The sequence below is a fragment of the Bacidia gigantensis genome (assembly GCF_019456465.1).
Source record: "Bacidia gigantensis strain McMullin 20006 chromosome Unknown contig_125, whole genome shotgun sequence".
NCBI lineage: Eukaryota > Fungi > Ascomycota > Lecanoromycetes > Lecanorales > Ramalinaceae > Bacidia > Bacidia gigantensis.
This window is the reverse complement of record NW_025408591.1, coordinates 1,086,762-1,109,435: the sequence shown is the minus strand read 5'-3', so window position 1 is coordinate 1,109,435 and position 22,674 is coordinate 1,086,762. Positions and strand designations below refer to the sequence as shown.

The following is a 22,674-nucleotide window of genomic DNA, read 5'->3' as shown; positions in this document are numbered from 1 at the left end:
AGGGGGCAGAGATGGATGATAAATAGGACGAAGGGAGCGCGATGGGAAAGTACGTAAGGTGCAAGACTGGTTCGAAAAGACGTGGAAGCATGAAGCGAGAAGCGGAGAGAGAACGATGGAGTGACTTTCTTCCATGCTATCGACGGTGCCTAGGTGCTACTACTTTTCTCATGAATAACAGAAAGGTGAAGCTCTCACGACCAGGAAGGTCAGATGGGCCAACGGTGGAAACAAGAGAGAGGTGGAATGAAGTACGAATGATCTGTTGTGGGCTTCATGTGAAAAAAGGCAAATGCTTCCGATGTGAGGAAATCTGGACGTAGAGGCGAAGTATAGAGTCAACAAAGCAATAATGATATTTGATATCTGCTCTTCAATCAGTGAAGCATATGTGCGATTGAGTTTGCTTTTCTCCCCTTATACAATACTCGATAATCACGCTCAGCTTAGATTTCGAAGCCAGCTGTCCTTCATCCCTACCACTCCTTGTCCTCTTTCCACTTTCACGTCCTCTCTCAATGCTAAATTTCATTAGTGTCATTCATCGCTTGCTATCTGTCTTCTTCCCCCTTCCCGTCATCTGCTCACCAGTACAAACAATAGGTTCGAAGTCCCTCCCCTTCCTAAAATCTGCTAGCGCGTGCGTATTCGGGGATTTCCTTTTCGGTAAGGAGTTTGGTAACGGTGTGGGCTGAAATGATTCTGGGATTGGCGGGGGACTGTTGGTGAAAGAAAAGAGTGGAAGATTAGCATAAAGAGTCTCAGCCTTGTTTGGGGGTTGATGCTGCTGTAAAATACCAGCATGTGCTACTAATGCTCGGGTTTGTAACGGAGCATTGGATGTCTTTCTTGAGATTCCAATAATGGCAGTTTGGTGGTGCTGATGGATCGTTGGATGGTTGGGTGGGGGTGAGGAGTGTATCCTGCTGTTCGTATCCAGCTAAAGATAAGATAGGCTGTTCATCTGGTGCTGACGAAGTGAACAAAGGTTGCTCAACGTGTTGAATGTTGAAGTCCGTCGGGGCTGGATTCAGCGGAACCTGTTTGACGATCTGATTCAAGTTGGGTGGAAAGGCCCAGCCTTCTTCGAACGAAGGTTGGATGTCTAAGCAAGCTGTGCCAAGGCTCTCGTATGAGTCTCCGTCCAGCAAGAGACTTGAAGATTGTTGGGGCGCGAATTGAGGCTCCGCAATAGTGTCTGAAAGGTTGAAATTGAATTGAGCATCAGGATCAAAACCTGGCAGGCCATGGAACTCGACGAATTGCGGGAATTGTGACTGAGGGATATCGTAGATAGTCCGAACGATCACATCGTCATGCGACGAAGTAACTGGTGGAGATTTAGGAACGTTGGGGCCCGCTAAAGCAACTAGGTCCTCCTTTTGATAGAGCATATCGTAATGACCGCTGTAACCATTAGTAGCCAACATAGGCACGATCCATCGAGTATGACTCACGGTCGGTACAGTAGACGGATGGTTGGCGCATCCTTCACCTCATCGCCGGTCTTATCCAGAACAGGGAATGAGTAAGGCGTGGCTTGCTCTCCTTCGCTACGATCAAGATAGAGATAGCTAATGGCTATGCCTGCTGGATTGACGATTGTGTCGACTAGAGCTTTGACACCAACATGTTCAATCTCCTCATAGAAAGGGTCGACGTGGTTTTTGCAATAGGTCTCCACGTCCATTTCTGGCACGAAGGGAGCGTATTCATCGGGATTCAACTTTAAGTGTGCAGACGTGATCATCTGTGGTGATGATCAGCTCTCTAGGTCCGCGGTTTGAGAAAATAAAGGACCTACTCGAAAATGCTGTGTGATAGCATTGGCGGACTCCAAGTCGTTGAAAACTTGAAGCAGCATTGTTTCGTTGCTCCAAGCAGAGATATTATCAGCCATTTTTCCGAGTAGCTCAAGTGTCACCTCGACCCAATCCTCATACATGAATTCCTGCTGCCCCGTGGCTTCGAGAAGATTGTTCAAAGTCTTAAGTCTCTCAATTTCCGCTCGTATCTTGGTTGCGTCCCCGATTCGAAGGAGCGCCTCACAGTAGCCAAACGCGATGGCTTTTGTATTTTCAGATTAGTCCGAAGTTTTGACTTGCACTGTTGAAAGCATATTTGTTACTCACCACGGAAACCGCAATTCCCGTCTCCTTTGATGACACGATATTCAGGGTAGGTATTTGGTAGATTCTAATAAGGATGAGAAAAGACTCGACCAACAGAGCCGGGTACTTGATGCACCTTGGTTTTACTAGCATACACTGGGTCTGCTTTGGCATACTCTTCGGTCAGTCTCTGGCTCGAGATGCGTACGCCGACCAGGTCACCCTGTATTGGTCAGACACACCTAGGCCTCTTTCGGTGCAGCCTAACCTTCTGGTCAGGGACAAAAGCTGAGGATAGCCGCTCCATCTCGGCCAGCTCTTCCTGAGTAGCCATGCTTTCCCGAAGCTGGCTGGAGCAAAAGGGTGGTTGAAGGCTAAGAAAAACAATGCCCCGAGAACTGAGCAGATATCATTAAGAAGCCGTTCAGAAGGGTCTGAAGCAGAAATTTGAAAATCTTCTTTACCGTTCCAGAGAAACTACTGCCTAAGCGAAGGCTATCAATCTAGACGAGAGAAATGGGCAAGTGGCAAGGTTCAGATATTGCAGCTTCCCAGACTTGGACGATGTGATTCGTCAGGGCTGCAGGATGCAAAGCGAAGATCTGCCACGAGAGTACGTCTGCGGTTATGAATTGGCGCAGATTCGAAGCTTTGTCCCAGGTATCACAAGTCCAGGCTTGGATGGGACGGTCAGACAATTCGACCTCGAGACGTTTTCCTGCTTCCACAGCCGTTGGTCGCGCTTTCCTCACGTGGTAATTGATACTTCAAGGATTCACTCACTCCTACAATTGACAGATCAGATTCCAGAGTTGAGCACCTCAATTTCGAACGTTGAGAAGTGCCGATCCTCTGCTGCTAGCTTACCTCGTCCCTGACTTTAGCTGCGCCCTTTCAACCAGCTAACAAATACCGGTACGGACATATGAAATCGTACAGGATGCTCTCCCGCATTTTGAGCCTTATCCGATGCACGCAATGACTAGCTTCAACTTGCCACTGTTTCTAGAACTGCTCTGGACCTACCAATCTACAAGGGAAAGGGGCCCTACACTTCTAGCAGACGGCTACGCTTGGATGGGGAAGACGATCAATCACGGGTGACCAGCATGTTAGGCTCAGTCAAAGGATGCTTGCGGAGGCTAAATGTGCTGTCTTCTGTCCGAGATTTAGGTTCTATGTATGAGCGGGTGGCTTGCGATTCTAGATGGTAGTATCCTTCCCTCACTACCCTCCATCGGCTAAGTATCCACCAGCTCGTCCAGACCAGACACCCCTTTTTGACCGTCCATCGGCCTTTTCCCCGAACGCTATGCCATGGCGTTGCTGGACCGGAGGCACGGCTCTTTCCTCCAAGGGTCAACGGCCGTCATGCCGTCGAACAAGCCGACCCTTACTGAACCAGATCAGGTGGCAAGTGTCTCAAGCCAGCCCCTGCAGCCAAGCGGTGCCGGCTTCACAGGGCCGTTCTGTCAGAGCAAACTAGAATGTTCCAGGAAACAAAATCCCCTCATGCTTTGGTGTCAAAGCGAAACCTCGATCCAGCAACACCCTGAGTCTTTTTCCCACTCATCTTAGCCTTGCTGTAACCGAATCCTCCGTCTCCCCTTCCACTCGTGTTTAGCATGGCGGGCATGCCTGACCCTCCGCCTCCTCCCCAAGATTGCGATTCGTCAGCCCTGAAGCCGTCACCTTCGAGGAGGACGGCTTTCCATAACTTGTCAACCGCGTTGGTCCAATTTTCCAAAGCTTGCGTGCGCTGAGCATCTGATTGGTTGTTGATCTCCACAATGCCTTTTTCTTGGTCGATTCTGCCATCTAGCTTCTTGTCTACGATCAAGTACCCAACGATATCTTGAACTTCTGCAACTGAGATCTGAAGTCGCTTCGCGATGAAATCAAGACTGAACCGAGTATATGGCGCGACTAGCCTAAGTACCCCATTCGTACGAAGACTACGCGTGACTTCATCAATATTCTCAGCTATGAATGGATCCTCGAGGAGATCTTTATTCTTCTGAAGAATAGCTTCGTAGGTCTGGATCTCATTTCGTTGATAAGCATCGACTAGATCTGTCATAACCGATATTCGTGGATCATTTTTATACGGTTTAGTCTCTTGTGACTCGAATGGGTTGATATCAGATTTCATCAGCATGGTCGTTAGTACCAGGTACTTTAAAATCTGGATTCGCTGCAGCGACCCGGCCTCGTCATAATTGCGAAATGACTCAAAAAAGTCAATCTGAGCTTCTTTCCAATTTTCTTCACTCATGTGCATCTTGCCGCCACATTCTCGGATGATACCCATCACTTTGGGATGCGGAACGGCAGATTTAACTTTTAGCGCTCTCTGATAGAGCGCTTTCAGTCGCTTGTTGTTTTTTGTGTCCGCATACATCTGGATTTCTAGAGCGTAAATCTCGAGCGCGTATGTTCCTTTGCTAGGGTCGACCGTTCCGTCCTCTTTTTGACAAGCTGAATGCAATTCGCGGACTTTTTTAATCAGCTGAGCGTACTGCTTCCTGTCTAGCCACAGCCTTGAGAGTTTTATGTTAGTCTTGAGCCATAACCGCTCGTTATTGGTGCTGTGAAATGAATCGAGGGTTTTGGAATAGAATTTCTCCATACACTGGTAGGCCTTTTCGTCATCCGCGCCTTTCTCAATGAAATCGAGCATATTGTTGATAGACTTTTCGGCATAATTTCGAGTCACAGCGGACTTCACATATGTCAGAAGCTCTGTGTAGTGTTTGACTGCCTGTATGAACGGAAATTCAGTATTGTATAGTATCTGCGCCGGACGGCGGACATACATCGTTGTATTTACCAAGCTTGAACTCAAGCTTGGTGGCTTGCTTTAATCCTTTGAAACCCCTGCATTTCCTGTCATTCAAGTCACTTGTTGTTGGATTGTAGATGCAAACCAGTCTCCCTTCTCGTCCTCCATATCAGGCAAACCTAGGAATTCCTCCACTGCTTCATCTGGATTCTCTGCTTTCATCTGTTTGGCGTTGTAATATTTGTTTTCGATACCGACATCGCCAGTCTCCTCCTCTTCGTCATCTTCATATTCAAAGTCATATCTTGACTGCGTCAGTGAGATTTCGTTTCGAGAGAGTTTCCCTTACTGCTCCTGATCCGAGTCTTGCATGAAATCATCTTCGTCGTCAGACATGCTGTATGATTCCTCCGCTGATTCAAGAGAGGTTTCAGCTTCGAACTTGATGGCTAGTCGTTGTAAGCTCGTGTTACATGCGTAAGATGTTGTGAACATTTAGAGACCTTTTCTTGCTCAAGCTCCCCGGCGATAGGACGCGGGCGCTCTTATCTCCGCGATAACGCATCCACTCCCTATGAAACCTTTCGCTACACCAAGGAACGTGTCAGCTCTCTAGGACCACACGCTCGAAGTCACCCAGGACAACTGTGAGCAAAAGACCAGCAATATGGGGGGCAAATCTCAATCTCAAGAAATCATGGCACCCGGTGCTTATGAGCAATCAAAAGCGAGTATGGGAGGAAGAAAAAAAGGCGCTCGAGGAGCGAAAACGAATCGAACAGGTGATGAAGGAACGACAAGAGGAGCGGCAGATCCAAGAATTACAAGAAATGCAGGAAGCAGCGGGCGGCCCAAGGAAGCAAGTAAAGGTCGACTGGATGTATAGTGGTCCATCAGCGGGGCAAAATGGCACCACCGAGGAGATGGAAGGGTATCTGCTGGGAAAGAGAAGGATCGATGGTTTGGTCAAGGGAACAGAGCATAAACAATTGGAGAAGAATGCAGGGGAGGAGAGTTTCATGGGGCAACAGAATGCCAACAATGTCAGAGATACAGCTCGGAAAGTGCAGGATGATCCGTTGTTAGCCATTAAGAAACAAGAGCAGGCGGAGTATGAAGCGGTCATGAACGACCCCGTAAAGAGACGTCTACTTCTTAAAGCAGCCGGGAAAGAGCTTCCAAGGTCGAGAGAAAAAAACCGAAAGAAACACACGCACCATCACCGTCACCATAGACGGCGGGATGAATCCAGAGACCACCACCGAAGCCAGCATTCATATGATGACTTTGATCGATACGCGAGAAGCCGTCATGACCATCGCCATAGAAGACACTCCGAAACTTCCTCCTCACGCTCACCATCTCCATATGCCAGACGGCACTCACCATCAACACACCACCGCCGACGCTCCCCCTCTTACTCGGACCGGTCACGCTCTCCACCACAACGGTCTTCATACCAAAATGGACACACTAATGGCAACCGCCTGCACCACAGCCGCTCATTTCCAGCACGTAAACACAGCCCAATTGATTACGGCAGGAAAAGAAGGAACACATCCTCTCCATCTCGTTCTCGTTCTCGTTCTCCTCCACCATCCCGGCATCGCCAATATCAGCATGGACGGCAGAACGGAGCAGCTGTCTCAGCAGAGGAACGAGCGGCTAGACTCGCAGCAATGCAGTCAGACGCTCGTGAACTAGACATCAGCCGTGCTAGCCGCTTAAGGGATATTCAGGAACAGGAAGCTAGGGCTCGGGAAGAAGAGGACAGATTAAGAGCGAGGAGCGGGAAGGCGGGCGGGAAAGGAGATTTTGTCACGGGTATGCAGAGGAAGGCTGGTGAAATGGGCTTGGCCGAGCGAATGAAAAGGGGTACCAGAGGTTACGAAAGAGTTGGTGAGGAGGAGGAGAGGTAATGATAAGTCTTAAATAATAGCCCTTGTTAAAAGATTTCGAAAGCAGGCCGCCTTCGGCTGTAACTAACTGAAAGACGACGAAGATGACTTTTCTGCGAACGAATTGACTCGTCCATACTATTAAGTCCAGATCATCAATGCCGGCAGTGATAAGTCACGATCGTTCTGTTTAGCGATTTGGGCGGGCGTCAAATATTCCACCCCCAAGGCACCTCAAAATTCCTCCACCTTCAACATGTTCAACCAATTCAGCACCATCATCGCCTTTATAAGATTGCCTCTGAGGTCAACGTGTCTACTCTTGAGTCAGCCAATGTAATGCTTGTCCTCAACTCGATCAGGTAGACAGAATATCGACTCACACTCCATCGAACTTATTACTCTGCGCACTCATGTTCCAGGTTCCCAGATGTTCCACTCCTCTCCTCTCCACTTCAATCCCCACACTCTCTTCAAAAATCATCAGTGCCTTGTTCCCTTGACTCACCAACCACTCATCCGGCTTTTCCCGCCCTGACGCATTTGGTGTCAAGAACAATTTCGGAAAGAAAGTTTTATCACGCTTTCTTTCATATCTTTTGCCCTCGCCTGCTTTGGCTGACTGGGAACCAGAGCTAGGAGCAAGCCAGTGAGCTTTCTCCTTAATGTTGTCTAGAATTAAATCAAGCCAATAGAGCGTGGCTTGTAAGTCCAGATCATTCCAGAGACCGTGGCCAAAGATGAAAGCGTAAGGGCGCTTGGGCTTTGTAGCAGGAAGTAGGTCATGCAAGCGGGACAGTTCCTCGGGCGGGATAGGGAATTTGATCATTTGCTCAATCATCACCTCGATGGTGTTGGGCGGGCAGACGACGCTATCTGGGTCGTTCTTTACGACGTCGGCAGTCTTGAAGATACCTTGGATCGAGCAAGCCTTGACGTTGAATTGGTAATTGCAGAAACAGTCGCGTCTATGTATCTTGGAAATCAGCTCTCACAACCCTTGTAATTTGATACCTGCAGCAAGAGCAAACCTTTCCTCCGGCGAAAAATTCCAATCAGTCACGGCCCCATATCCTAAATCCTTCCTGATCAACACGTTGATGCTACCTATGACGTGTCTCATCATGCTGTCACCGATGATGATGACGTTCTCGAACCGGGATAAAATTTCACAGATCTCTTCGGTGGAGAACCATCGCATGTCGCAGCCTCGAGGCATGTAGGGGGCGTCGAAGCCAATGCGTCCGCCGCCAGACATGGCGTTGAGTAGGGATCTACGGTCATTGCAGAGAGGGGCGAACGGAGAGTGAAGGTCGAGCGAGGAGATGTTGCACGTGTTGCGGTATTTGTATGTGGAGAAGGTGTCGATTGTATCTGGATAGCGGTAAGGTAATGATTCTGGTGGCTGAAAAGCTGCATTTGAAAGCACGGTGGTATTATAGGAAGATTCCTGTGTAAGGTAGGCAGGGCGACGAGGCTTTCGTGCACATTAGTTAAAAATCTAATAAGAATTTTACCACACCCACAGCAGAGCCATTCAGCCATACCAACAGGCTATTGAAAAGTATCACGCCGAACAGTATGCAGAAAGCCAAGAAAGCCTTTCGAGGTGTCACGCTCCAAAAGGATCTTCTGCGAGCTGGGCTCGCAGTCCATGGAATTTGTTTTGGAGCGGGCGTCCAAAAAGATTGATTACTTGCCTTTTCAGAAGGCGTAGAGGGCAGTGAGCCAAATGGTGTTCGAATTGTTGCCATATTCTTACTATGCTGTGATACTGTAGGCCAGAGATTTGTGGTCGCCTTTCCCGCACTCAGCAATCACCGACAACACTCAGGTCGCCATGCCCCACTATCACTGACATATATTGAACATGATGGGATGCATGGGACGTCATGCTTTCAAACTTTATATTCGGAAAGGCAAGGAACGAACTTCGTCACATTTTCTTTCCTTTTCAAACTGGAATGCCTCAAGGCTATGCGTTCACACGTTTGCTCACTTACAAGATCAAAAACCCAACCCATACCGAATGGCCTTGAGAACATCCACAAACCAGCCAGTCCAGCCTTTGATTTCAACCACCTTGTTGAGCGCTCGGATGACCCGCCTCTGTGAGGTCTCTGTTTCTTCCCAATCATGCGCAAAGATCTCCATCATTGCTCTCTCCTCACCGGTCTGTTTATCACTCCAGCTCCAGTGACCATCGCTGTCGCTCTCAACGCTCATCTTCGGGCCCACTAATAATGCTCTGCCTACAATCTGAGGGCTTGCCACAAATCGTGTGGCAGCCTCGACTACATCATCGCATTCGCCCATGGATCCACCAGCGAGCAACATACGTAACGGAGCCGTTTGTAGAGGAGTAGCAATATGAGATGGACAGAGCATGTTGATGCGGACACCGTGCCTGAATGTTGTAGCTCTGAGACTCCTGTAGAGACCCACGAGCGCATGCTTAGATGCGGTGTACTCTGTCTGGCCAGGTATGGGGCCTATGCCTGCGAGAGAAGATATGAAGAGCAAGTGACGGTCTCTCTTTGTGTTGACGGGATCAGACGTGGGACTTGCAGCTATTGAGCTTGGATTTCGAGGCAGCCAGAAAAGGGCAAGATGAGTGGTATACATGGCGCCTTTCAAATTGACGTCTAAGACACCGAATGCCGGAGTTGGTGGAGTCAATGAATCGAGATCCCGTGGGTTTTCGAAGGTGCCTTTCGTATCGATTTTGCCGGCGTTTGCAACGACACAATCAATGCCTTTATGAGGACTAATTTTGACAGCCGCTTTGAAGAAGTCAACCTGACTCTGCCAATCTGTGACATCGCAATGGAGAAAATGTAGGTTCTTGTTCCCAGTCTCCCGAGCAACGTCTCTAACCAATTTGTCACCCCTTTCCACGGTTATGTCCCCAATGACTACGGTTGCGCCTCCTGCCGCCCATCTCCTGAAAAAGCCTTCACCAAAACCACTTGCCCCTCCTGTGATGAGTATAGTCTTGTCTTTCACCCAAGCGTCATCCACAGGCGTAGAGAGGTCTAGAGGAGGTGATTGGCGAATGGTGTCTACGACAGAATACTTTTGTCCGGGATCGATAGCCATATCTGTCCGCTAGGAGAAGGCCAACGTTCGAGTATGAGGGCGAATTTGGGTAGAGACAGAGCTTTGCATCAGCGCTAGGGCCTGTGGAGCTTCTGTCCAGACTTCAATTCATGGTGCGGATACAGGGAGTAAGACACGCAGTCGTCTGCACTCTGCGATCATGGCATTCCACCAACCCTGCCATATTTGCGATCTGTCGTAACTCTACGGGCGTGATCAAAGCCACCATTGCCTTGTACCTGCCGAGGTTGGTAGTTCGTCCGTGCTCTAAGATCCAAAGGTGATGAAGCCGCACGCTAGTAATCGAAGCCGGCCTTAGCGTGGCTTTAGATCTATCTTTTCCTCATCCCAGGCTAGACACCACACGTAGCGCTTTATGTGTCCATTTACCGAACAAAATGCTAAGGGAATCATTCGTAGCAGCGACCGAGAATCCAGAAAAACCAAATACTCGAACAGCTATTGGAATCCATTTCCACGATTTCCAGCCTCAACCCGGCTTGAAATCTACGTTCAAAAAAGCCTCAGCAAGCCAAATTGTCTTGCCGTCAGTGATTCTCATGTTTTTGCAGCTCAGTCCGATAAGGCTACCATCCACGTTTACAATCGAGAGCGAAATACTTTAGAAGCGGTCGTGCCATTTCCAGAGAAGATCAGCTGCATCGCACTTGCTGGCCACAGCAAGGGAGCAGGTATCCTCATAATTGGGACTCACGAAGGGAGACTCATCATTTGGGAGGTCGGTCCTATGTACGATCCCTTTCCGACGATGTCTCTAATGTAAGTAGCTTGCTTCAGGAAGACAGGTCTTTACTGGCCAGCAACATCTGCAAAAAGTCAATTGCCTTGCCATTGATATAACCTCCAATTTCATTCTCTCTGGGTCAGATGATCAGAATGTTCATCTCTGGTCGCTCCCCAAATTGCTGTCGTTTCCTTCAGACTACTTTGATCGTGATGTATCTCTTTCTCCATCACGTACTTTCTCTCAGCATCGTGCCGCCCTCACCTCCCTGGTGTTTGGGCACAGTGCCAGTAGAAATGACATTGCAGTTTCTTTAGCAAGGGACCAAAAGTGTTTTGTGTGGGACTACCATGAGGGAACAATGCTACACAGTTACTTACTGCCGAATCTGCCTCTGTGTGTAGACCTGGACTCTGTTGGTAGAGCTGCGTACGTTGGATACGAAGATGGCAATCTACAGATCATCGACTTTTACAAGGGCTCATCCCTTGTCCATCCACTTCACGACCGTAGTCAGCAATATACGCCTACACAGTTATTGGAAGCAGATGTATGGACGACTAAAGGAGACCATAAATCCTCAGCACTGTGTTTGGCAGTGAGCTACGATGGAACTTTCATTCTCTCTGGACACGAAGACGGAAAGATTCTTTCTTGGGATATTTCAAGCGGACGATACAGACAGATTGCAGATTTTGCGGCTCCTGTCACGAACCTAAAGATGCTACCCCCAATCGGCTTTCTAAATTTACCCAAGAAGTCATTGAAGCTCCACAATGTTGTCAAGCCAAGATACGAGAATGTGACGGATACGAATCGCGGGACAACAGGAATCCCTCAAGACTACAATATCTCGGTTCAATTATGCACAGACCTGCCGGCCACAAATGCAACAGATTACAACAGCTTCTGCGAGGAACTTACCCAGCCATCTTTCTTACCAGGTCTTCTGCAAGAATACTTGGCTGAAACAGTCGCTCAAGACGACAGTGGCTTTGGTCAAGATTCTGAGACATCTATAGAGCTCAAGAAACAGAACACATCGATAGCTCAGCAGCTTCAATCGACGAAAGAGAGAATGAAAGAATTGGAGCGAGCTAGTTGGAGACGAAAGCAGGAGGATGAGATCAAAGCGGCTAGAAAGAAACGACGGCGTCTTAGAGAAATCAAGATTGATGAGGTCAAGAGAAGAAGGCATATGGGAGTGCCTATTGAAGGGAGCGATGTTGAGATGGAAGAGGAGGATGAGGATGAGGATGATGCTAGTTTGAGCAGCGATACTGATGAGATCACTGATAGCAATTAAGCGCAACCTTCAAACCGCAAAGACATTGTGGAGAACTTGCAGATAGTCTCAATGACCTCGATGAAGTTGGACTGAAAGGCTTCAAGTTCACCTTGTCCCGAAGAGGAGAGTTCCATCTTGGCCATTTCAACAAATTGAGGCAAAAGGTTCCAGCAACTAGATTTTGCGCTCCGCGATCATTAGTTTTCAACTGACGGCATGGAACGACAGTTTTTCCGTGGGGACATGTTGTTTGCCCTCTCAGTCTCGGAGCTGCCGTACCGCGACAGATGCTTACACGTTGGAGAAACAGGGAGCCACTTAGCTTCGTTGCGCAAGACGAGCAAAAGTTGAGAGGTTGCTCTAGACATTCTCCATTGCCCGCTCGGCAAGTCTGGGGTTTTCTTTCTCAAAAGTAGATGAGAGCCTTTGATCAACTGATCAGTAACGCAGACGAATCAGAAAGGACAATGAAGCCATGGAAAAGTATCCGGAACAGACGTTTCACATCTATGAGTCCCACAAAAATTCAGGTCTAGGATGGAGGTGGTTATGGTCGCTGAAATAGGTAACAAGATAAATCGACATGGACTGTTCAGCAAGACGCACGAGTACATCAAGAGGGCCATAACTCATGCGTCTCAACAAGTTAGCAACAACATGATGAACCATCACTCGAAGAATTGGATTTCGTGAGAGTCGTGGTCGACGAGGCGATGGAAAGGCCCCGGTCATTAGTTTTATCAGCGATTGAGATTAGTTGGATCGCTGAAGCTCCCTGATCCTACTTGATTGACAACAGAGGCTAGTCTACTGAAATGAAATATACAAATAAATCGATATTACTCACTGCACATCAATAGATCGAATTGCAAAGGCTCGAGTTCGATCTTTGATAATGTGACTCAAAATGCGTAAGACCTCGAGAGCAAAGTCCTAGGGACTTTGAAGCTGGGCGTCTACTCAGGGCTTTTTCGAATGATGTATATTTCTAACCTTTTTAGGAAAAGAACTAAGTAGTCTCTAGTGTTGCTTAATTAATTTAAAAATTTATTTGCTTTATATTCATAGTATAAAAAATAGATTGTCAAGTTTTAAATTTATTCTATATAAGTTTAATCATTATATCTACGTATATAAAAAAATTCCTATATATAGATTTACTAGAAATATACTTCTAATACAGTGCAGCAAAGTATAGCCCAAAATAGACTAGTTATAGATATATTGTCTAGAATCGTAATCTTATTATTATTTAAAACTACTAAGATCTAAGATTAATCTAAGATGCAGCTAAGAGCGAGAGCGGAATTAGTTCCAGACAACTAAAACTGCTCTCCCTATCAATGCCTACAAAGAACGAAAAAAGACTAACGTCCGCGTCGGATATATATATTACTTAAGTTAATATATAATCTAGATAATAATCGATACTAATTAAAAAGTTCTAATAGCTATAATAACTATTTCTATACTATACTATATTATATAAAATACTAGTATATATTAATATTTAAAAAGAATATCTATTATTAATTATATTAAAAAGTACTTTTAGATTATTATAACTAGCGCGGTCGACCGCGCCTTCGTCGCTATATTAAAAGTAGTTTAATCTAATATTATTCTAGAATTTAATCGATTTAGTATTACTTTAAAATTTAATTAATTAGGTAAGCAGTATTATATTTATCTACTAGATCCTTTGCTCCTTTAATAAGATTATCCTAATAGTACTAGATATTATATTTATACCTAAATGTTTTTTATTTTATAAAATAGCTAAACTTATTATAATAAATCTTATATTTTAAAAGCTTTTCTATTTTATATTAATTGTTTTCTTTAAAACCTTTAACTTTAATTACTAGTATCTTTTCCTAACATACTTATTTATAGGGATTCTTTTTTATATTAATATTTTTTCTAGCTACGCTACTAATACTATAAAGTAGATATTTATTATAAGCGGAAATTTAAGTTAATATACTATTTTACTAACCTTTTTAAAGACTTTAAAAAGTTTAACCTATTGTTGCCCTAGTTTATAATTATAAAAGCTTAGAATTATATATTTTTTATATAATATTAAATAAATACTATTATTAAAATAAAAATCAATACTAATATATTGTTAATTATATTGAACTTTTATTATAGTATTTGCAAATAAAAATATATTATTAGCTTTTTCCTTTTTAATTAAATATAGCTAATTAAAATCTTTTAATAATAAATTATTTAATAGATTTATAATATCCTTTACTTTAAAGCTATAGACGATTTTATTTAAGGCGAAATTCATTATTAAATAAATAGAATTATTAAATAAAGTACTAATAAATAGGAGAATATTGACCTAGTTAATATAGTCTAATTAAAAGTAATAGAATCTTAAAGCGATTTCAATTATTTAATTAGTTTTTTCTAATTAACTATTAGTTTAAAAGTAGTACACTATTAATATAAATAGTTCTATACTTAACATTTAGAAAATTATATACTAAAACAACAATATAAACTATATATTATAGTCTAAGATAAAGTAGCCTAGGATTTTTTAATCTTATAGTAGAAACTCCTTTAATATAATATTAGCCTACTATTTAGCTAACTAGTTTTTCTTCTTAGTAATTAAAAGTATTTTTTTTAAAAACTTATATATTAAAATAAAGAATATATTAAGTTTATTTAGTCTAAACTCTAGCAAGTTTATAATAAAGTTTATAGTAATAGTAAAGAATAAAATTACTAGTATATCTATTAGCTATAGCTATCTATATAGCAAATAGTAGGTTATTTAATAAAACTAGTATTTAGGATAATAGGAAAGATAGTTCTTTAATCGCTTATAAAGCTAATAGATAAAAAATAATAAAAATATATAGTTATAAGTATAATAAAAACTACTATAACTAGATAAATTATAAGTAAAATAAAAAATATTTTACTTTAAAGAATATGAAATATAAAGCTGCTTTTTACTTTTTTTATTATTAATTTTATAGATTAGATTATTATATATCTAGAATTTAATATTAATATTATATACCTCTTTATTATTATTATTCTTAGACTTAAATAGAGTTAATATTTTCTTCTATTTTTTATTACTTTTATATATATTTTTTAATTTCTATTTAAAATTATTAAATATTTCAACAAAAAAGATATAGAATATATAAAGCTTATCTATAATAAATAGTTTATTAAAAGCAATAGTATAAAGTGCTTTTAATTCTTTAATATAATTAGTTTTATTAAAAGTACTTTTAGCTAATCTTTCTAAGTATAATAATATATTTAGAATAATATTAGACTTACTTAGCTTATATTAAATATTAATATTAAAACTTAATAAATATTAAAAAGCTTTAACTAGCTTAAAGTTTAGCTTATTTATACTAGAAGTAATAAAGCTTATTTAATAAACAATATTTACTATAGCGGCATAATTAGTATAAATAACTATTAGTTTTTTTAAAGTCAACTTTACTATATACTATATCTTTTTTAAAATTTATATAATTCTAGCTATTTCTAATTCTATAAGCTAATATTATTTTTCTATATTATTTAAGTTTTTATTTAAGAATATTATTAGCTAAACTAATATTTGTAAAAAAGACTTTTCTAATCCTAAGTTATTTTTAATATAATAAAGTATAATAGTAAAGCCTTATACTTTAAATAAATTAATATTAATATATAAACATTTTAAAAAGTTATAAAAAATAAAAAATACTAGCTCCTAAAATGCTTTTTAAAGTTGCTAAAATAACTTAAGTTCTTAATATATTAAGGTTATAACTAAAACTATTATACTCTAATGCTTTTATCTAGTTCTTTTTGTTTTAAGCTATTTTATTAGTATTGTTTTCCAATTTTAAAGTATTTAAACCTTTTAAGAGTAGCTATAGATTAAACTTTTTAATTAGCTTATTAAACTTAGATAATATTCTAGATTTTTTAATATCCTAGGAAATTTTAACCCCTATATTACTTTAATCTTATTTATAATTATTATTAAACTAAAATAGTTAATATATTATTTAAGGATAATAAGTAATAGATAATTTAAATATAATTTCCTAAGACTAAGTATAATTTATAATTTCTAGTAAAGTAAAAAAAATTAATAGAAATAAGCTAAATATTCTTTATGTATTTTAGAATATATAATAATATTATTTATATATACTTTTATAAATCCTTAAAGTTTTTTAAATAGTTTATCTATCTACCTTTATATATAGGGCAGTAACCCTTTATACTTTATTAAATAAATATTTAATTATTCCTAACTATAATATAAAATAATAATAAATTTATAGTAATTTTTAAACTAAATAAAAAACTAGTAAAACTACGCTAAAGTATTAATAATATTAATATATAAATATCCTATAATAAGATTAATAATATTAGACTATAGTAGTAGCAAATAAATATTAACCTTAATAATTTTATTTAACCTATAAATATTAATAATAATTCTTTTTTTAAGACTATCTAGTATATTATACTATATAATAAAAACTAGATAGCTAAATTCTATTAGTTAATTTAATTATTTTCTTTTCTTTTAAGAATAAAGCTTATTATAGGTTTTATTAATAACTTTTTTATTCTTTAGTTTTAATAAATAAAGTTATTATAATTTTAAGTTAGTATTAAAGATTAAAGGTATTAGTATATATTCTAGTTTTAGAATATTAATTATCTAACTTTAATCGATTTAGATATTAGGATATTTTTCTACTACTTTAAAAATTTATATTATATTATTTAATAAACTATAAACTTTTATATTATTAGGCAATATATACTTTAAGGTTAGATTAATTAATAGTATTAATTATACTAGTAATAAATTATTTATTATACTAGAAAGTACTTTTAATAATTCTATTAACTATATTATATTAGAATTAAATAACACTAAAAAAGTAACTACTTTTATAGCAAGTTTTACTTTCTAGCCTATTAGCTTTTTAAATAATTATAAATAAGCGGCTAAAAGGCCGCTAATAGCTTAATTATATAATATCTATTTTATATATATTTTATTATTAATTTTAATAATATTTGTTTTAAAATAATAATATTCTAAAGTATAGAATTTTTTATTTATATAAAGGAAAATAATAAATTAACTATATAAGTATATATCCCTCTATTATAGCCTAAATCCCCTTTATATAATAGTTTAAATAGAAATTTTATTTAGTTGGAATTTCTTTATATTAAATAAAAATTAAAACTATTATTATTAAAAGAATAATTATTTTTTTAGCTTAAATTCCCTAGTAAATAGCTAGTATTTTTAGTATAGCTATTATTAATACAACTATATTTTAATAAGCCCTAATTTTAAGCTAGCTATCTATAGGATTAATATATATTTTCTATAGAATAATTATATTATTATTAATTAGAATATTAGTATATAGTTTACTAATAAAATAAATTTTTATATTTATTTATACTTAAATAAAATATTTATTTAGGTCGCTATTAATAAATAAAAAAATATTTATATATTTTTATAACTCATATATATTATTTCTAATATTATAAATAAAAATTACTAAAAAAAGTAATTTAATTTTAGCTTCTAATATAAACTAATAAAATAATTCTTTATTAATAATAATAATTTTATATCTAGAATTAAAGCAAGTATTAAAAATACTTTTAGCAATAATTATATTTAATTTAATATAAATATATTTATAGAATAAATAGCTTAGCGCTAAATCTAATAAAACTATTATTAAAAGCAATATAGCTTTTTCTCTTAATATAGCCTATAAAGTGTTAATATTTTATTCTAGTATTGCTTTAACTTAAGTATTATTCCTAATTACTATTCTATAAAGAAAATAAGTATTTTATTTATTATATAAGTATTGGAATAAAGTATTCCTTATTTTGAAATATTTTAAACAATATTAGCAATTATTGCTTATTAATAGAAAGCTAATAAAAAACGCTAATAGTTTATTTAAATTAGTATTTTCATTAATAGCTTTTTTAATATTTTAATTATAATTATATTAAGCTTACTTATTTTATAATATTTAAAAATTAATATTATATTAATATAAACTTTAACTCCTCTTATAATTAGTATTAATATTATACTAGTCTAAGGCGTTTTCGTCTAAGAATTCTTTATAATAAACTTTTAAACCAAAATTCAGTTGCTTATCTTACCTAAAACAAAGGCTTTAATTCTAATACTTTTAGTTTAAATTATTAAAAGTATTAGTATTTTTATAGAATAGTAAATTAGACTAATTTGCAAAGCTATTAATAAGTAATAAATAATTTATTAATAAAGGAAAAAAACGCTACTGCTATAGTATATTTAAAAACTAGTTTTAACTTAAATAATAATTTCCCTACAAATTTTAATATAAAAGGCTTTAATTATAAAGTCTCCTATATTAATTAAAATAAATATTATTTTATTTTAGATCCAAGTTTTAATTTATAGAATAAAAAGAATAAAAGTTTTACTAATAAAACCAATTAAAAAATAATAGCTATTCTAGGTAATATTAACTAAACTACTAAAATATTCTAGCGTTTCTATTTATTTAAAAATAATTAATTAATAGTTAAAAACTACTATTTTTTATTATTTTTAATATATAATTTTATTAGTTATATTTAAGTTTATCTATATTAGTTAAGAATACTTTTAGACTAGTATTATTTCGTAAGCAGTAAAAATTAACTTAAAATTCTATATTAATATTATTAAACTTAGTATTTTTAGCTATATAGAAAATATATTAAGTGTATTTTTAAAGCTTTTAACTAGCTACTATATTATATAATAAATATTATTCCTTAAGTAAGCTATTTATAGTAATATTAGTTAGTTTATAAAAATAATTAATTAAAATATAGCTTTATTTATTAATTCCTTTACCTAACTAAATAAAGTATTTTATATTATTATTTATTTCTATTAACTATTAAAATAATATATTACTTTTTAAGTATATTTAAAGGTTAGTTCTAACTATTTTTACGCTATATTCTAGGAATAAATATATATTATAAAAATAATTTTTTTTTCTAATATATTCTATAGACGGAGATCTTTTTTTAACAGTTTTACTATTATATTAAGGATTAAAAAAGCTAATATTAGTAGCATTTTAATAATTATTATTATAATATAAAATTCCTTAACTGTTATTTCCTTCTAGGCTTTAAAAACTAAGTAGGCTAAGAGGACCTAGCAGTTTTAAAAGCAATCAAAAACTATAAAAAGTAATTTATAAAGAATTATTTATAATTTAGTATATTTAAGCTTAAGTAGCTTTATTTATTTTAAAAATACTTTCGAAAATAGATAATAAGTATTCTCAATATAAACTAATTAATTTAAAATAAATCTTTTCCTTAACTAAAGTCTAATTATATATTAATAGTTGATAAGAAATATCAAAGTTTAATTTATTTTTATTTAAATTTATTAAAAATAAAACTATTAGTATTAAAAGTAATTAAGTTAAAAAGTTATAGAAATTTTAAATCTAATATATAAAAATCTAAATCGCTCTTTAAAATACTAGCTTATTAACTATCTAGTCTAAAAGCTAAATAAGCTTAGGCTTAGTTAATCTAGAACAAGTTTTTTAAATATAAAAAAATAATATCTTTTGCTATTCTTTTAGAGGGTATAATATATTACTATTAATATATTTAAAAATAGAATTTGTAATATTATTAAATTCCGATAGGAAACTACTATTTTAGCGGAAATTATAAAGTTAGAAAACAAGGGTAATAATATTATAATCAATATATAATAAAGCTTCTATTAGTAGCGTATTAGAAGCTAGCTTATAAAAATAGCAAAATAGTTAATCAACAGTATTTTTAATAAATAAGCGTATTAATAAATAACTTAAGTAATAAATAATTAATTAATTAATAGAATTAGTATTTAATATAAGGCTATTATAGTTATAGCAATAATTGTTACTAATATAATTATTGCTAGCATAAAAAGTTCTTATTATAAAAAAAGCAATATAAGCTATCTCGCTTATTTACTACTAAAAAGCGAAAAAGCTAGAAAGTAATAGGCTAGAGGATATAGAAGCTAAATAGCAATAATATAATATAATAGATATAATTATCTTTTTCTATTATATAATATTTCTGCTCTAGTTTTTTAAAAAGCAATATTTATACTAATTGCTTTAGCTAGTTAGTTAGCTTAGTAAGCTAGTATTTAGCTACTACTTAGTCTAAAAAGTAGAAGGGCGTATTACGACCCTAGTATTTAAACTAGTAAATAATATTAGCTAATTTAACTACAAGTTAGTAGGTTAGTTCTCCTAGAATATAAGTAGTAGTTAGAAGGCAAGTAAAGGCAAGATAGTAAAATAGAATTAAGTTATAATTATTTTAAATTTTATAATAAAAAATAAAACTTATATTAAATATAAGAAAATTTATTTAAGAAGGGGAATAAAAGGTTCTATATATATAACTTTACTTAACCTATTTAATAGTATTTAACTTTTAATTACTTTAAGCTTATTTAATTTAGAGGTTATTTAGTACTTTTAACACTTAAGTATACTTAAGTATTTTAGCTATCTTTTTTTCCTTTTAGTTATTTTTCCTAGTAATTTAGTATAGCTATAGTCTTTATATTATAATAGTTATTTAGTTACACTTATTATACAAAGTTATAATATTATTTTTTTCTTTAATATAATTATTTTTAGTTATTAATTTCCTTTATTATATAACTTTCTTAGTTATATTATATAATCCTTTAATAATAATACTTAATACTATTATTATATTTTTAAGAAAAGAAAATATTATAGTTATTATATTATTATATATTATTATAAAAACTATATTTCTTAAAGTTTTAAATATATAAAAACTATTTAGTTAATTCGCTATATTAAATATAATAAATATAATTAAAAATACGATTTAGCTTTTCTTAAGAAAAAGATAGATAAGTAATATAATATCTTTAATAACTTAAATAAGTAAGAACTAGCTACTTATTCTAAGCTACTATATATTTATAAAATAAAATAATTTTATCTAAAGAAACTAGATTAACTAGGTAATTTTAATATAAAGAATATTTTAGAAATAGAAGAAAATAAGCGTTATAAAGAAAAGTAAGAATAGCAATTTAATAATATATATCCTTTAACTTTAGCTCTTAAATTAAATCTAGTAATTAATAATCTTTTCTTTAATAATCTTAATTTTTCTTTTTATAATTAGTTTAATAAATAAGTAAAAACTTTATTTACTCTTATTATTGCTGCTAGCAGAAACGCTAAAGCTTCCCTATATAATTAAGTAGTAAATATTTTTCTAGTTTTTATATATTTTCTTTTTCTAAGTAATTTTTCTATTTAATAAGGTATTAACTATATTATTCTTTTAGTATTTTTTTGACTTTAAAAGTATTATTTTCTTTAGGTTTATATCTAAATAATATTAGAATTAGTTTAGTGTTTTTTACTTTTTTAAGAAGTAATATATAGAATACTAGATATATTTTTATATTATTTAGTAGTTTTAATTTATAATTAATAAGTTTTTTCTATTTCTAAATTTTAAATAAGCTAACTTGCAAGTAATCTAGTTTCTTACTTAATTTCTTTATCCTAAGACTTTTTATATAAAGCTATACTTTATTTCTTTCTTTTAGCTAAAGTCTATTTATTTTATATTTATTCTCTTGTTTTTCTATTTTAGTTTATACTTTTTTTAGAAAGTTAATAATATTTCTATATATTTATTTAAGTTCTAATATATATTTAATAGCCTTCTAGGATCTTAGTAATTCTTTTAACATATTATTTATATTTAAATTTCTTCTATAGTTTATATAGAATAATATTATCTTTATAATACTTAATATTAAGTTATTAAGTACTAACTCTGCTATAGGTAAAAGCTTTATTTAATTATTTTAATTCTAGTTAATATAGTATTATAAATATATTTTTAATATTTAATTTATTTTTTTATTTATCTATCTATCTCTAAGTAATATACTATAGAGAGCTTTAACTTTATTTTTATTTAAAATTATTTTTTTAAAAAATCTTTTAATTTTAATTATTTTATCTAGGAATATATATACTAGTTATACTATATTATATATTTTATTAAATAATATTATTATAATATATTTTATATATTTATTAACTATAACTATTATAATATTATATATCTTTTTAGTTCTTAAGTCCTATAATAATAATAGCTTTATTATAAAATCTATTATAATATACTACTATAGAAACTTTAGTAAATATATTTTCTATAAATAACTATATTTCTTATAGTTTTTAGCTTAATTTTTTTATATAAAAAGCATTTTTTAATATATTTATTAATTACTATTTTTATATTTAATAAAAACTAATTTTATCTAATAAGTTTATATATTCTAACTATTTTTAGATATCTATACTTTAAGTTATTATAATATTTTTATATTAGTTTTTATAAAAGTTCTTTTAGTATATAATATTATTACTAATATTTTAATAGTTTTTTCTATTTTAAATTTATTTATTTCTAGGCTATTTTATTATTTTAATATACTTTTTATACTTAATTAATAAAATTATTTTTTATTAATATATTAATTTATATTAAATATAATATTCTATTATTACTTTATCTAAATATTGCTACTAAATATTTATATTTTTATTAGTATAGATCTAGCT

The 22,674-nt window shown here is 34.5% G+C and overlaps 6 protein-coding genes across 6 annotated transcripts; 2 read left to right on the top strand and 4 right to left on the bottom strand.

Moving 5' to 3' along the window:
• Positions 1 to 761: 761 nt before the first annotated feature.
• KY384_001125 (uncharacterized protein) lies at positions 762 to 2,445 on the bottom strand (the record flags this gene model as incomplete). Its single annotated transcript, XM_044809657.1, has 6 exons — positions 762 to 1,407; positions 1,458 to 1,750; positions 1,805 to 2,067; positions 2,133 to 2,196; positions 2,248 to 2,334; positions 2,380 to 2,445. The coding sequence occupies 6 exons, from the start codon at positions 2,443 to 2,445 to the stop codon at positions 762 to 764; spliced, it is 1,419 nt and encodes a 472-aa protein (XP_044673564.1).
• A 1,176-nt stretch (positions 2,446 to 3,621) lies between these two features.
• KY384_001124 (uncharacterized protein) lies at positions 3,622 to 5,289 on the bottom strand (the record flags this gene model as incomplete). Its single annotated transcript, XM_044809656.1, has 4 exons — positions 3,622 to 4,872; positions 4,928 to 4,988; positions 5,039 to 5,197; positions 5,243 to 5,289. 4 exons carry the CDS (start codon positions 5,287 to 5,289, stop codon positions 3,622 to 3,624), a joined length of 1,518 nt encoding a protein of 505 aa, XP_044673563.1.
• A 317-nt stretch (positions 5,290 to 5,606) lies between these two features.
• On the top strand, positions 5,607 to 6,812 carry KY384_001123 (uncharacterized protein; the record flags this gene model as incomplete). The annotated part of the gene is made up of 1 exon (XM_044809655.1): positions 5,607 to 6,812. One exon carries the CDS (start codon positions 5,607 to 5,609, stop codon positions 6,810 to 6,812), a length of 1,206 nt encoding a protein of 401 aa, XP_044673562.1.
• A 358-nt stretch (positions 6,813 to 7,170) lies between these two features.
• KY384_001122 (uncharacterized protein) lies at positions 7,171 to 8,049 on the bottom strand (the record flags this gene model as incomplete). Its single annotated transcript, XM_044809654.1, has 2 exons — positions 7,171 to 7,759; positions 7,787 to 8,049. 2 exons carry the CDS (start codon positions 8,047 to 8,049, stop codon positions 7,171 to 7,173), a joined length of 852 nt encoding a protein of 283 aa, XP_044673561.1.
• A 640-nt stretch (positions 8,050 to 8,689) lies between these two features.
• Positions 8,690 to 9,890, bottom strand: KY384_001121 (uncharacterized protein; the record flags this gene model as incomplete). The annotated part of the gene is made up of 2 exons (XM_044809653.1): positions 8,690 to 8,750; positions 8,818 to 9,890. The coding sequence occupies 2 exons, from the start codon at positions 9,888 to 9,890 to the stop codon at positions 8,690 to 8,692; spliced, it is 1,134 nt and encodes a 377-aa protein (XP_044673560.1).
• A 1,106-nt stretch (positions 9,891 to 10,996) lies between these two features.
• KY384_001120 (uncharacterized protein) lies at positions 10,997 to 11,941 on the top strand (the record flags this gene model as incomplete). Its single annotated transcript, XM_044809652.1, has 1 exon — positions 10,997 to 11,941. The coding sequence occupies one exon, from the start codon at positions 10,997 to 10,999 to the stop codon at positions 11,939 to 11,941; it is 945 nt and encodes a 314-aa protein (XP_044673559.1).
• Between the last annotated feature and the right edge of the window lie 10,733 nt (positions 11,942 to 22,674).